The following is a 13,035-nucleotide window of genomic DNA, read 5'->3' on the forward strand; positions in this document are numbered from 1 at the left end:
GGCTCATCCCAAGCTCTGCTGGAGGTGAGCACAGTGAGCTGGGCAGGCAGGAGAGGCAGAGGACTAGCCTGGGGAGACTGCTCCCACAGAAGGATCAAACATCCAGGAGTGGGTGAAGTTAATTAGAAGGATTTCATTTTTTCCCCCCAAACACCACATATAAAGCACATGTTTGTACCTACACAGAGCTCGGCAAGGTTGTGGTCACATCCTGAGGGACAAGAGGAATAAATAGGCAGGCAGGAAGGTCAGGCAGCAGAAGTGTAAATATCCACCTCTACAACCCCTCTAGTTTATCTTCCTCCTACTGCCAGCTTTCAGGCTGCAAAAAACTTGAGATTGGGCAGATTCTGCCTTGGTGCAGCCAAGTGAACCCGATGCTCGCGCTGTGCTCCAGCAGTGGGATCCTCGGTGTCGGCATCCAAATAAAAGGCAGCATTGTAGCAAAACTGTTTACAGTTTGCTTCCCCTAGGCAGATGATATCTGCGTTTTTCTTCCCCTTTATCTGTTCAGAGCAGCCTTTGAACTTTAAATAGCAGTGTTGCCCAAGCAGAGCATGGGTTTGGGGAGGGGGAGCATCTGCCTTCCCCTCTGCCTGTGTGGGGAGGGGTCCCAATGCTGCTCTGCTGCATGTGGAGCATCTCCCCTCCACAGCCCATGGAATCACTGTGACCTGTTTGGCCCTGTTGCTGTGTAGTACCGGGTTGCCATCCCGCTGGTCACCTTTCCCTGCTGAGTTTCACACCTCTGCCCTGCTCAGCCTCAGGCTTTCCCCCACTGCCCTAAAATATGACAGCCTTGCAGTGCGTGGCCTGCGGGGAGGAGAAAACTCTGGCGCCTTGTTTGGGTTTTGGAGGGTGTTTGCGAAAGGATGAGGGAGGCAAACATCTGGAGGCTGTAAAAGTGGGGTGTAGGATGTGGCGGGATGCAGGATTTACTCTTTTTTTAATCTTCCTGCCTTGTTTTCACAGCCCCCAGGTGCCGTTCCCGGTACACAGCCATTGCTGCCCAATTCAATGGATCCCACGCGACAGCAAGGTAAACCCAGCAGAGGAGGGGTGAACATTAACGTTTCTCCTCAGCTGTCAGTTTGGGACCTAAAGTGGCTGCAGTGCCATGTAACACCCCTACTTTTGCTCCCAACAGGGCACCCCAACATGGGCGGCCCCATGCAAAGGATGAATCCTCCGCGAGGGATGGGCCCCATGGGTCCCGGTCCGCAGGTAAGCCCAGCTCCAGAGAGCATCATACAAACACTGCACACCATTGGAACAACCTCCTGGGGCTTGGAGGGCTGGGAGTTACCCCCCCCACGCCCTGTCCCCACATTAGTGTTAATGCATTTTACATTAGTCTTGCATCTGGAAATCCCTCCTTTTAACATGAGTGAGGTCTTCAGAGCTCATTAAGGGTATTGCAGCCTCCCTCTTGCCCTTCTGTCAGAGGGGATGGCACTTAGCTCTGCGCCGGAGCAGCCTTTGAGTGCATTACACTGCCTGCCTGGGAAATAGTTATGACCCTAACAGCAGGAAAGGGAAAGGAGGCTTGCATTTAAAATAAATAAATAAAAAGAAATGGCAAAGATCCCTTTAGCAAGGGAATAAGGCTTTCCCCTGTGAGGTTCCCCTCCACCTGCCCCTCCCGCTGCCTGCTTGAGCTCTCTATTTCAGGAAAGGGGAGTAAACCCTTGAAATTAAGCAGATCTGGGTTAATATATGTTGTCATTCTGTTGATTCGCTTACGGAGTGGCTTATTGTTGACTCACTCCTGTTTGTTCCTTCTACAAGACTTCAAAACCAGATTACCATATTTTGGTTGGAGGTTTATCCTCTCTGCATTGTCGCCTACGTGGAGTTTGTAGCGCGAGGATCAGAGTCTGTCAAGAGGCGGGCGGGTGCGCTGGAGTTTTGTTTTGTTTTTCCCCCAGAGACTGTTGAGATAAGTGAATGTTGTGTAAAGAGAGAGTTGTGTCATCTCTTTAACACCAACCTGATGCTGCTGCTCAGGGATGCTCGGCCGCCTCCACGGACACCCAGATCCATCCTAGGGCAGGGGATAAAAAACCTGCACGAGCATCGTTTCATGGACAAGCCCTCCAATAGCACTGCTGCTGTGCTTAAAATCCTCCTTTCCCTGAAGGATTGCACCCAAAAAAACCCCGGCATTCGCCAGCGTGGCCTGCGCCAAGGCGAGCGGCGGCGGCTTGCCCGGGGGAGGTTGCTCGCTTCCCACTTCCAAAGCTTGCCGAGAAACTTGGAAGCGGCGAGGGCGCTGTGAGCGCCGCGTGGGATGGCGGCGGCTCCGGGAGCCGGCAGGAGTTGTGAAATGTTCAGAGCTTTATTTTTGACTCCACCATTCCCTGTGTACGTACATTAGGGAGAGGTTTTTTAAGAGGCAGCCTTTCCCTGGAGAAGCGCTGGGCTTCCCAATCTGGCACCCGCGGGCGCTGCCTTCCCCCAGACATCCAGGAATCGACGCCTGCACAGGCAGCCACCAAAAATACCAGCCCTAGCCCAGCAGCCCCTCACACCTTGTGTGCTCAAGGCTTGTTTTTCTTTAAGCTTTGCATCAGGACATTCCTAAATACTCCCCACAGTATTCCAGAGGGCTGCAGAGCATCCAGCCAGGACATCCCGGCGTTCTGACAGCAGCTCCTTATTACACACCAGTGATGAATCATCCCTTTCAGCTGGTTGCTGCTGCCTTTTTCCCTTTAATAGTCCCAGTTGTATCTCTGCAGAAGCCAGGACGGGGTTTGCCAGTGCCTCTACGAAGAGGATTTGTAGCTCCCTGGGTTTTGGCAGTGTCTTGCCAGAGCCCGACATCCAGGTCGCTCAGCACAGCTGCGTTCCCTCCCCACCCTCCCTGAGCATCTTTCAGCTGGCTTCGTTTTCCAGCCTTTCAGCTCCAATTAAAAACGCTGAGCCCTTTTTCTTTTTTTTAAACAAGGGGTTTGATGCTGCTATTCAGTGTAAATGGCTGAAATTTCAATCAATTAAGGACTTGCCGGTAATTTGTTTGGGGAAAACCCTTTTCTTCCTCTTCAAAACAAACTTTGGTGATGCCCTCAGCAGAGCACGGTGTTCTGATGTATCCATAAATCCAGTGAAAAATCGACAGCACTGAAGTATTGTACTTAAAATCCAGCTTGGAGCACTCTGAGGGGCTGTGGAAGGGGAAGTGGCCAGCCATCACTCCTGCTGCTGTAGCAGTTTTTTCTTTAAATGGCAGAAATACAGCCCAAAAAGATTCAGTACAGGGAGGGAGGTGGAAGGGGAAGAGCGCCAGCGCGACCTAAATCTGGCTGCACTGGCTGCACGTCGCCTGGAGGGCACAGGGAGCAAAGCTGAGACCAAATGGAGCGCGGCATTCGAGGGATTCCTCTTCCTTCGCTGCCCTGGGCTTGGCTTTGTACTAGAGCTGGTCTTAGGAGATGGGGGATGCAGATCTGAGGCTCCCAGTCCCAGCTGGAGGCTAAGCCAGGGTGGAATAAGCCAGGAGAGGAGCCTCAAGGGGCTGCCTGCCCTTGCCTGCTCCCCATGGCTTCAGACCTGCTCCAGGGGATAGAGCAGAGAGCTTGAGAGCACCAGGAAAACAAACTTGGCTTGGTTTTCCCTGCTCCAGTCATCATCCTGAGACCAGGGGATGCTCCATTGCAGGGGAAGCTCATGCAGCCTTTCCCCATCCTTAAAATGCAGCAGGAACCTTCCAAGTGGTGCCTTTTCTCCTCCTGCCCTTGTTTTCTCCTGCACAAAAGGACAAATCTAAAAGGCTGTTGTTGGCACCAGAGGCTGGGAGTGGATTTGTCTCCCAGAGTTGGGAGGAGGTTGTTTTCCCTTCAGCCATGTGGCCTCAGAGAGCAGGGAGGGGGAACTTTGGGGCTCAGCCTGGCGCCCATCCATATTGAGCTTCCTGGTTTTTTATAAATATATAAATATATATTTAAATATATATTTAAATATATTTTTATAAATATATACCAGTATATAAATATATATACCAACTGCCTCTACATTCATCATCATGAATATTTTTTTTTATTAATCTCATTTTTGCAAACAGACCTGCTTGGTTTTTTATTTGTTTGTTGGGGATTTTTCCCCTTTTCTTGTCTGGTGTCCCTTCCCATTGCAGTAGACTGACCCTTGGTTATTGTTGCAGAACTACGGCAGCGGCATGAGACCTCCACCCAACTCCCTAGGCCCTGGCATGCCTGGAATTAACATGTAAGGCAAACCCCCGCACTGGGATGTTTGACTGCTGACTCAGGACTGCAGGACTGTACAGATTAAAAGACAACATTCATTTTTTTCTTGTTTAATTTTGACCCCAGGGGGCCGGGTGCTGGTAGACCGTGGCCGAACCCCAGCAGTGCTAACTCAGTGAGTATCCCACGGTCCTTGGAGCAAGAGCAGGGTTGGTTGGGAAGTTTCCTGCAAAATGGGGCCATTCCCTGTTAGCTGAATCCTGCTAATGAGAGGAGGTTCCCAGCCTCTTGCTTAGACTGCTGGGCCCTGGGACTCCCATCCTGGCCGGGCTGAGATGGCAGTGGGGGCTCTCAGCTGTGTCCTGCTGGGAACCAGCCTGTGGGAGCCCCTGTGCACCCCATGGCTGAACTTGGCTCTCTTCTCCCTACAGATTCCATACTCTTCTTCATCGCCTGGTACATACGTGGTGAGTCCTCCTGCTCCGTCTGTCCATCCTGTCATCGGGGCGCAGAGATGTTATAGAGTTCATACGGTTTGGGATGCAATTGGTGCTGTGGGAAGTGACCAGGCTGGCTCTGGGGGTGTGAGGTCCAGCTGGTGGTTGAAAACGTGGAGAGGTGGGCAATGCTCATATTTGCACATCTGATGCCTGCTTTGTCTCTCTGCAGGGTCCGCCCGGTGGCGGTGGTCCCCCAGGGACACCCATCATGCCCAGTCCTGCAGGTATGAGCCCTCCAAGACCCCCTTCTCCCAGGCCAGCCCTTCAGGCTCTGCCCCTTCCCCTGCCAGGAGACCCCCATCCCTTGGGCTGTGCCCACAGGCAAACAACAGATTTTGACTTTCTGGGGAGTGAGTGGCATGGGCTGTTTGGCTTTGGGATGGCATTTGGGGATGTTCCTACATCCCCCTATGAATCTGGTAGCTGGGGGGCTCAGGAAGGTGAGGAATTACCTCCCCACACTTCCCAGCCAGGAGCTGAATTATTTTTCACAGTTGAATTTCTGTGATTAAAAACTTTGTGGATCTTCATTAAATACAAATTAGCCAGAAAATGGTGGTAGTTAGAGGGAATTTTAGGTGATAAAATACAAAAGAATGAGTTCAAGTGGCATGAGTTTGTTTTAATTAAGAAATGAATTAATCACCCGACTTACTGGGCTTCACTGTTCCACAGATTCAACAAATTCAAGTGACAACATCTACACAATGATTAATCCAGTACCGCCCGCAGGCAGTCGATCGAATGTAAGTCTGCTTTCTAATAATTTACATATCAGATACCATAACAAATCATAATTAACTTCATCAGTTGAGAGTAAAGCAGTTTAATTGATTTCAGCCATTTGTTACAAAACAGAAATAAAACAAACCATCAAAAAGCGATTAACTCTTGGGCAACTTTGTTAATTTTTTATGCTTATTAAGAGAGCAGCGGTCCTGCTGCTCCGGCCGAGGTGGTGGCAGCTGCGTGCCCAGAGAGGTGCTGGGGTTTGTAGGATGTAGGCAGCCTTAAATCTCATTAGATGCTGGTTGGATGGAGCCCTCTGTGTTGCCATGGCTCTGAGTCTGCCACTCAGCCAAATTTTATAGGTGAATCCACAGGAGCCCTGAGGCCTCACAGCCTCAGGGGGTGATACGGCCCCAAGTTGCGCAGGGGGAGGTGTAGGCTGGATATTAGGAAAATTTTTTCATGGAAGGGAGTGTCAAGCACTGGAACATGTTGCCCAGGGCAGTGGTGGAGTCACCATCCCTGGAAGTGTTCAGGAAACATGTGGGTATGGCACTGAGGACATGGTTTAGTGGTGGTGCTGGGTTGACAGCTGGGACTTTGTGATCTCAAAGGTCTTTTCCAACCTTAACAATCCTGTGATTCCATGATGTGTCCCATTCCATGAGGGATGTCTTGTGGGAGGGGAGAATGTTCCCCAAGGAGCCACCGTGGCAGGTATTTGGAGTAGTTTTGTGACTGATTTTGGTTTTGTCACCTTTTTGTTCCTCAGTTCCCGATGGGCCCCGGCTCTGACGGCCCCATGGGCGGCATGGGCGGCATGGAGCCCCATCACATGAACGGATCGTTAGGTGAGCAATGGGCAGGGGGCTGCGGCTCAGGGAGCCACGATGGGCCTTCACTCCCTGGGGACACTGGCTGAGCATCCCAGTGCCTGCTCCCGTCCCAGGGTCAACCCACAGTTCACACCAGTGGCTCAAAGCAGAGCTGGAAATCAGAACGGGGTGTGGGAGCAGCCGAGCGGGAGGCGCGAGGCCATGGCTGCATGCTCAGTAAGGCTCTTGTCCTTTCTCTCCCCTCTGTGCAGGGTCAGGAGACATAGATGGACTTCCAAAAGTAAGTGGGTTGCAGGGTGGGTGCGTGGGCTCCCCTTTTCCCAGCACTGGGGTAGCAGTGTGACCCACATTTCCACATGTTGGGAAATGTGACTGGGGTGGGCAGGGCTATGTCCTGCCCCCATGGTGTTTCATGGGGCATGGGGACCTGCTCACCACCTTCCCTCCCATCTCTCACAGAATTCTCCAAACAACATAAGTGGCATTAGCAATCCCCCGGGCACTCCAAGAGACGACGGGGAGCTGGGAGGCAACTTTCTCCATTCCTTCCAAAATGACAATGTGAGTGAGTGCCTGCCTGGGGACGGGGAGACAGTCCTTGGGGAGAGCGGTGGGTGCCTTTTGGACCTGGATTATTCTGTGTGTGAACTGCTCTGGGACAGAAAAGTGGGCAGGAAGAAATATGCTGGTGGGTGGAAGCTTGGGGTCCTTGGTGGGATGAGTGTGTACTGATGGAGGGGAGAGGATCTGCAGGATGGAGAGGAGCTGGTGCAGATGCAGCCAGCTGTGCCGACCTGGCCGAGTCGAGGCTCTGTGGGTGGCTACAGACATCCCTCCGCTTCTTCCTCTATTAGCAGCATATACACGTGTGCATGTTAATTACTTGTTTTAAATTGCATCTCACCCCATACTGTTCTGCTGATTTTCTTCCCGGAAAAGCAAGTTACAGTGCACATTATGCCCTGATAAATTTGAGTCTCCAGCATATCCTCTCCCCCTGGTTTATTAGATCCAATTAGGTTGCTGTGTAGTTGTCATCAGCCTCCTTTTGCATCCCCCTTCAGCAGCCGGGGATCTGACCTGCCTGGTTTCTCACCCTGGCTCTGTCTCTCTTCCAGTATTCCCCCAGCATGACGATGAGTGTGTGATTTCCCTCCCCCTCCTCCTCTCCAGGATCAAGAGAGTCAGCTGCCGTTCGGAGGATCTCAACGAATTATGCAAGAAGAAGAAGAAGAATCTAGGTGTATGGGCAGGGACACGCGTGGCGGGGGCCAAAACCCCAGGTTTAGTTTCATGCAATAAAAAGGCTGAACTTTTTATTCCATAAAACATGAAGGACAAAACTTAAAATATTTCAAGACATGACAAGACCCTTCTTTGTGCAGAAGGGTTTATATATGTACATGACACTTCTTTTTGGAAACAAACGGAAGCCTCTAGCACCCAACTCCGATCTCTTTGCTTTGTTCTTTTAAATAAAGACAGAAACCGAACCTGTTGTATGTTTGTGCCGTGCGACACCAGGAAGCTAGTCTAGATATGAAATCATGTTGTCTCTGTTGTAGTCATTTTTTTAAATAAACTGGACAGTTTACAATGGTGGTTTTCGTTCAGAAGGCCTGTTTTTCTTTTTCTTTTTTTTCTTTTTTTTTCTTTTTTTTTTTTGGTTTTGGGGTTTTTTTCCCTTCTATTTTTGGGGGTTTTTTTGTTTGTTTGCAGCACAACGCTTCCTCCTCCAGTTAACAAGATCTGCTTTGGGGAAGAGACTCCACCACCTCGTTATAAACTTGTTAACGCAGGTGACCCCTTCTAGGATCACATCCTCGAATGAATCGTGATCTTGCTCTCTGTGACTGTGGCATGCACTGTGTTAGTCTTTCCCCCCCTCTCTGAATACAAGAAGAAATCTCTTGTCCCTCCTTTCCCCAGAATCCTTCAGCTGGTTCACTGCAAAAATTGATTTTTTAAATATTTTTTTTTAATCCACCGAAAGAAAGAGTTACTCTGACCTGGGACTTTGAAACTGTGATCTCCAGCTAACTTTGGGATTTTCTGGGGGTTTTATTTGCTTTAGGGGTATTTTGGGGGGGGGTCTTTTCTTTAGAGATGTGCTCTTGTCAGGATTTCACTTATCTATGATTTGGAACTGGATGGAGATATTTTTTAAGGAATTCTTGTTGTTAAAATGTAACCTTGCTATTCTGTAGGCTCGCTCTGTAATAAGAAAATAAAAATTAATGGCAAGCATCGAAGGCCCTTCCTTCTGGTGGGAGAGGAAGGGATGAGCCAAGGCGGCGGGTTGGGATCTCTGTACATGACACTACCCTGTAGTTTGGTCTTTGTTTTTCTGCAGCTCCCATTTCTGCTCCATGTATATCATATTCTGTAAAATATTCTCTCCCTTGGATTTGACCTTTGTGCGGATTATTGAAAGCATTGTATCTTGTTTCAGTGTTTTTTCTTACCTTGTAGTCTGGTTCGAAAATTACCGAGAGGGGAAAAAAAAAATAATTATTATACATTGTAGTTTGTGTACGATATTTGTTGATAATGTTTTATTAAAGGGATGTCTTTTTTCCGCACCCCTTCATTGAAATGTTTTTGGGGGACATTTGGCTTGTTTTTATTATTCTGACTGCAAGACATGAGATGACAAAACTTCTTTTTTTTTAGTGTGTAATATGAGTTTCTTTTTTTTTTTAATGTTTGCCTTCCTTTTCCTAGGCATTTTCATTGTGCTTTACCTGTAGAAAGTTGGTGGGGAGGGAGGGGCGGGTGGGATGGGGGTTCTGAGGGAGTCAGTCTCATAGTTACAGTCAGGTTAATATTTTCCAGGTAATAACCAAACACAGATTTCTTGCGTCAGCAAAACCCAGGGGCTCCCCTTTTCTGCTTCACATCTTGTTCAGGTTTGGGGGGTTTTTTACCTTTTTTTTTTCTCTTTTTTTTTTTTTTTTCTCACGTGAGGAAATGAAAGGACCGGTTTTAATGTATTTTAAAATGAATAGCTAAATTATTGTCTTCATTGGTATCGGATGGTTTTTTGAATGAAACGGTTCTCCCCCCTTTTTCCCCCCTCCCCATGCTGTAATAAATATCAACATAAACATTTGATTTCAGTGCTCTGCTGTTTGTTCCTGGTGTTTGCTGCCAGACCCAGGGCGGGAGTTGGGTATTTTTTTCCAACCTTTATCAAGGACCAAACCCCAGGGAGCAGAGGTGATGCAGAGCTGAGGGAGGGGGCTGGAAGTTGGCCCCAAAAGGGATCCCAAAGGGATTTGGCTGCGGTGCAGGACCTGGGGGGCTGGGAGAGGTTTGGTTTAACGATGCCCACTTGTTTCTTGGGTTATTTATTTTTAAGCATTTCGAAAATTTAGCTTTTAGCCTAGAAAAATTGTTGGTGTTGTCTAGACTGGACTGAGCATTTGCTCGCTGGACTCTTGGCCTCCCTGTATCCAGCCCACCATGCTGCAGGGAGAGGGGGACTTTCAGGAGCTAAAAGGGGAATATTTTTTCTGTACACTGACCCCCAGGCTTTCCTCATTAGAGGCTGGAGGAGACAAAGTGCCAGTGTGGCAATGGAGGCAATCCCATTCAGCAGCTCCCTGGGAGAGGAGCTGGGTCCGGCCACCTCCTGTTGCTGGAGTCCTGCACTGCTGGGAGGTAAGCAAGGGAGAGGAAGACTCGAGTGTTAGCTTCAAATATATATATATATATATATATATATGTATGTATGGGGCTTGCAATGGGGTCTGCTTGCAATGGGGTCTGCCCTCCTCAGGCAAGGGCTGGCTGCAGTGCTGGGTGGGGGGGTGCACCATTGCAGGATCAAACTCAGCTCGAGGCTCTGAAGGAGCTGCTGGGGGTGGAGAAGTGCAGGCGAGGCTGACCTGGTTCCCTAACGAGCAGCATCAGAGGCTGCTGGGGGAGAGATTGAGACTTTTTAGGCCTTTACGTGGGTGGTTGCAACTGCTGGGTGCCTGAAACGCTCCCGGGAGCTTCTGTCTGAGACTTGTTCTCTGCCTTTGACTAGTTCAGGCAGGCCATGGTTGGCTACGAGTGTGCAGCTCTTGCTCCTTGAGGGAATGTTCAAGCGTGGGCTGTAGACTCAGGGAACTGTGGGCTTGGGGAACTGTGGGCTCAGGGGGCTGTGAGCCATTCTGGAGCTCTACCTGTCCTGGGGAATGCTCCCACCTGGCACCAGCACCCACAGTCACATCACTGCTGCAATTCCAGCAGTGAGCACTGTGCAGTCATGTTCAGTCATGGATGCTTGTGGAGCAGAAGGCTGAAAGGACAATGCTTTGGATGGCTGCTGGGTTTGGGAACCAGCCAGAGAAATGACAGCCTGCAGAGCCCATCAGCACGTCATTAATGGTGTGGCTGAGGAGAGGGGTGTGTTTTCACCCTTTGCTACCTGTGCAGGTTTGCTTCCAGGTTAATGCCACAGATGTCCATGTACAGGGTCCGCAGCCGTGTCCCAGCATGGATTTTGGTCCAGGCAATCACATCCCCTGTGCTTTGCAGGAAGTAGAGTGTGAGCATTGTCCATCACTTGGAGTCAAGCAATCCCCAAGGGTTAAGTTGATGCTGATGAGGAAATCCTGCCCTCCCAGCTCCCTGGGGCCATCCCTGCCTGCACTGCCCATCCAGGCCCTGCTCAGCTACCCTAAGCACCAGGCTCCTGCACTGCTGCCTGTTTTTATTGCAGGGCATAGAAAAGTCCTTCCCACTGGTTCTTAAGGGTTACAGGCTAATTTTATTAAATATCGCCATGAAACTGCCAAGTTCCCTCCTCTAAACGTCTCCTGGGCCCAACCTCAGGGATAATTGTCTTCCCCATTAGTTTTCATTAAATTAAATGCAGGAGGAGGATCTGAACAGCCAGGGGCTCCAGGCTGAGCACGGGGTGTACTTGCTGGCATGATGAGTGCAGCCCATGGAGCTGGATTTTGCACCGGGAGTGGTTCAGAGGAAGAGAGTGGTGGAGCTGGGATGGCACTGTGTGCATCATCCCCAGGCTGGGGACGGTGGCTGCAGAGCTCTGCTCTGGGCAACCAGGCTCTGCCAGGTCCTCGTCTCAGGCTCCTGCCACCCCGTTCTTGCATGTTCTGCTTCCCTGGCTGCCGTTCATTAAAAGTTAATGCCTGGCCCTTGGTCCATGCTGAGGTAACACCATTTGTCTGCTGACGAGCCTTTATAACTTATTGATGCCAACTCAGATGAGGCTCTGTGACCCATTGTTGGACTCCCAGTCCCACCTCCCTCAGCTGGGCCGATTCCAGCAGGTCACGCTGGAGGAATTGGGAGAGCCGAACCATGCTCAGCGCGCTCAGGGATACCACGGACATGTGGTAGGGGCTGCCTGGTCCATGGACCACAACAGATCAACCTGAGCATCCGTGCCAGGTGCCAGGCTGGAAGCCCCACTCTGCCCCCCTTGAGCTCCCCTGCAGGACCTCAGAGGAGCAAACCCTGCATGAGGATCAGCTGCTCTTTCCAGCAACACGTGAGTGCTGCTTCGCCCTGGCCTCGGGTGAGACCAGCTCTGCCCTGAGCAAACCAGAGACACGGCCTCCATGCTTGCGTGTGATCCCCTCACCTCCAGCAGCTTCCTGATGCCTCACAAAACCTCTGAAGCCTTGTTTTCCCACAGATCTTCCCCTGTCTCACTGCTTCCACCATTTTTTAAAACTTCCTTTGCTCTGCCTTTATCCATCCCTCCCTGTGCTCATGCTTTGTCTCTGCTCAGTTTGGAGACAGGATTTCAGCTTCCCCTGCTCCCTCTCTTCTGCTGCCTGCCCTGACAGAGATGTCTTTGTTGAGAGGTAAAAGCATCTGTAGGGACTTTTCCTCTTTCCCCCACAGACCATCTACACACAGGTTCCCACATCTACTAGGAGCTAGGGAGGTGTTTCACCTCTCCAAGCCCCCTCCCCACCACAGATGTTTTTCCAGCAGGCTTCCTCAGGGAACCTCTCTGCTCAGGAATGCGAACAGGCAGCTGGCTGCCCTACAGGGCTTCCTCCCTAGGACGGGTAATGATCCGAAGCCGGAAGAGCAAAGGGATGTCAAGCAGGGTCCATGTGACACAGCAGGGAACCAACAGCCCGAGAAACAAACACCTACAGGCTCCACAGAGCACGGGTGTACTAAAATATATTCCCAAATACCAGGATGCAAACCACAGACCTCAGCAGATTTACACTGATGAGCTGAACTAGGCATCCCTTGAGCAGGCAGGATTAACATGATTCAGATCAGTGCAACTCTTACTAGATTATTTCTCTTTCAAGCATTTCTCCTAACTATTGAGGGATTTGTTAATTTAATGTACAGCTCCCGCAACCCAATTTACGGGGTGCAACTGTTGTTCTCAAATGTGACTGGTGGATGTTGGCTGAAACCTGCAGAGTGGAGCTGCCTGATGGACTGGAACACACAACTGGGGTGTTCATCCAGGTGGTCAGAGACCACAAAGCAAGACCAGCCTCTGACACAAGACACTGAAGAGAGATGAATTTCTTGGAAATATGCTCTTCCACACCTTAAAATAGCACAGGCTGTCCTCTTCTTTCCCATGTGCTGGAGGGTATCAGAACTGCAAAACATTCTACATTTGGCTGCAGCTAATTTAGCTTTCATTTTACAAAACCCACACTAATCCCCCCATGTTAAAAAGAATATGCTTCCTGCTCAGTTAACTCTGTGTGGCAGGAAGAAATTCTTCCTTTGTATTTTTAGCAGCAAATACCAGCTACA

The 13,035-nt window shown here is 50.1% G+C and overlaps 1 protein-coding gene across 1 annotated transcript in view; it reads left to right on the plus strand.

Annotated features, from left to right (window-relative positions):
* SSBP3 (single stranded DNA binding protein 3) overlaps positions 1-8,520 on the plus strand; it is a 54,085-nt gene extending 45,565 nt beyond the window's left edge. The window contains exons 5-15 of the mRNA XM_029959667.1: positions 973-1,039; positions 1,148-1,224; positions 4,163-4,227; positions 4,335-4,383; positions 4,640-4,675; positions 4,878-4,932; positions 5,384-5,454; positions 6,210-6,288; positions 6,525-6,553; positions 6,733-6,834; positions 7,392-8,520. Coding sequence (XP_029815527.1) covers positions 973-1,039; positions 1,148-1,224; positions 4,163-4,227; positions 4,335-4,383; positions 4,640-4,675; positions 4,878-4,932; positions 5,384-5,454; positions 6,210-6,288; positions 6,525-6,553; positions 6,733-6,834; positions 7,392-7,421 — 660 coding nt within the window. The 3' untranslated portion in view covers positions 7,422-8,520. The remainder of the gene's footprint in view (positions 1-972; positions 1,040-1,147; positions 1,225-4,162; positions 4,228-4,334; positions 4,384-4,639; positions 4,676-4,877; positions 4,933-5,383; positions 5,455-6,209; positions 6,289-6,524; positions 6,554-6,732; positions 6,835-7,391) is intronic.
* The last annotated feature ends 4,515 nt before the right edge of the window (positions 8,521-13,035 follow it).

Source organism: Manacus vitellinus, unplaced genomic scaffold (assembly GCF_001715985.3).
Source record: "Manacus vitellinus isolate BGI_N305 unplaced genomic scaffold, ASM171598v3 scaffold_21_pilon, whole genome shotgun sequence".
Classification (NCBI taxonomy): domain Eukaryota; kingdom Metazoa; phylum Chordata; class Aves; order Passeriformes; family Pipridae; genus Manacus; species Manacus vitellinus.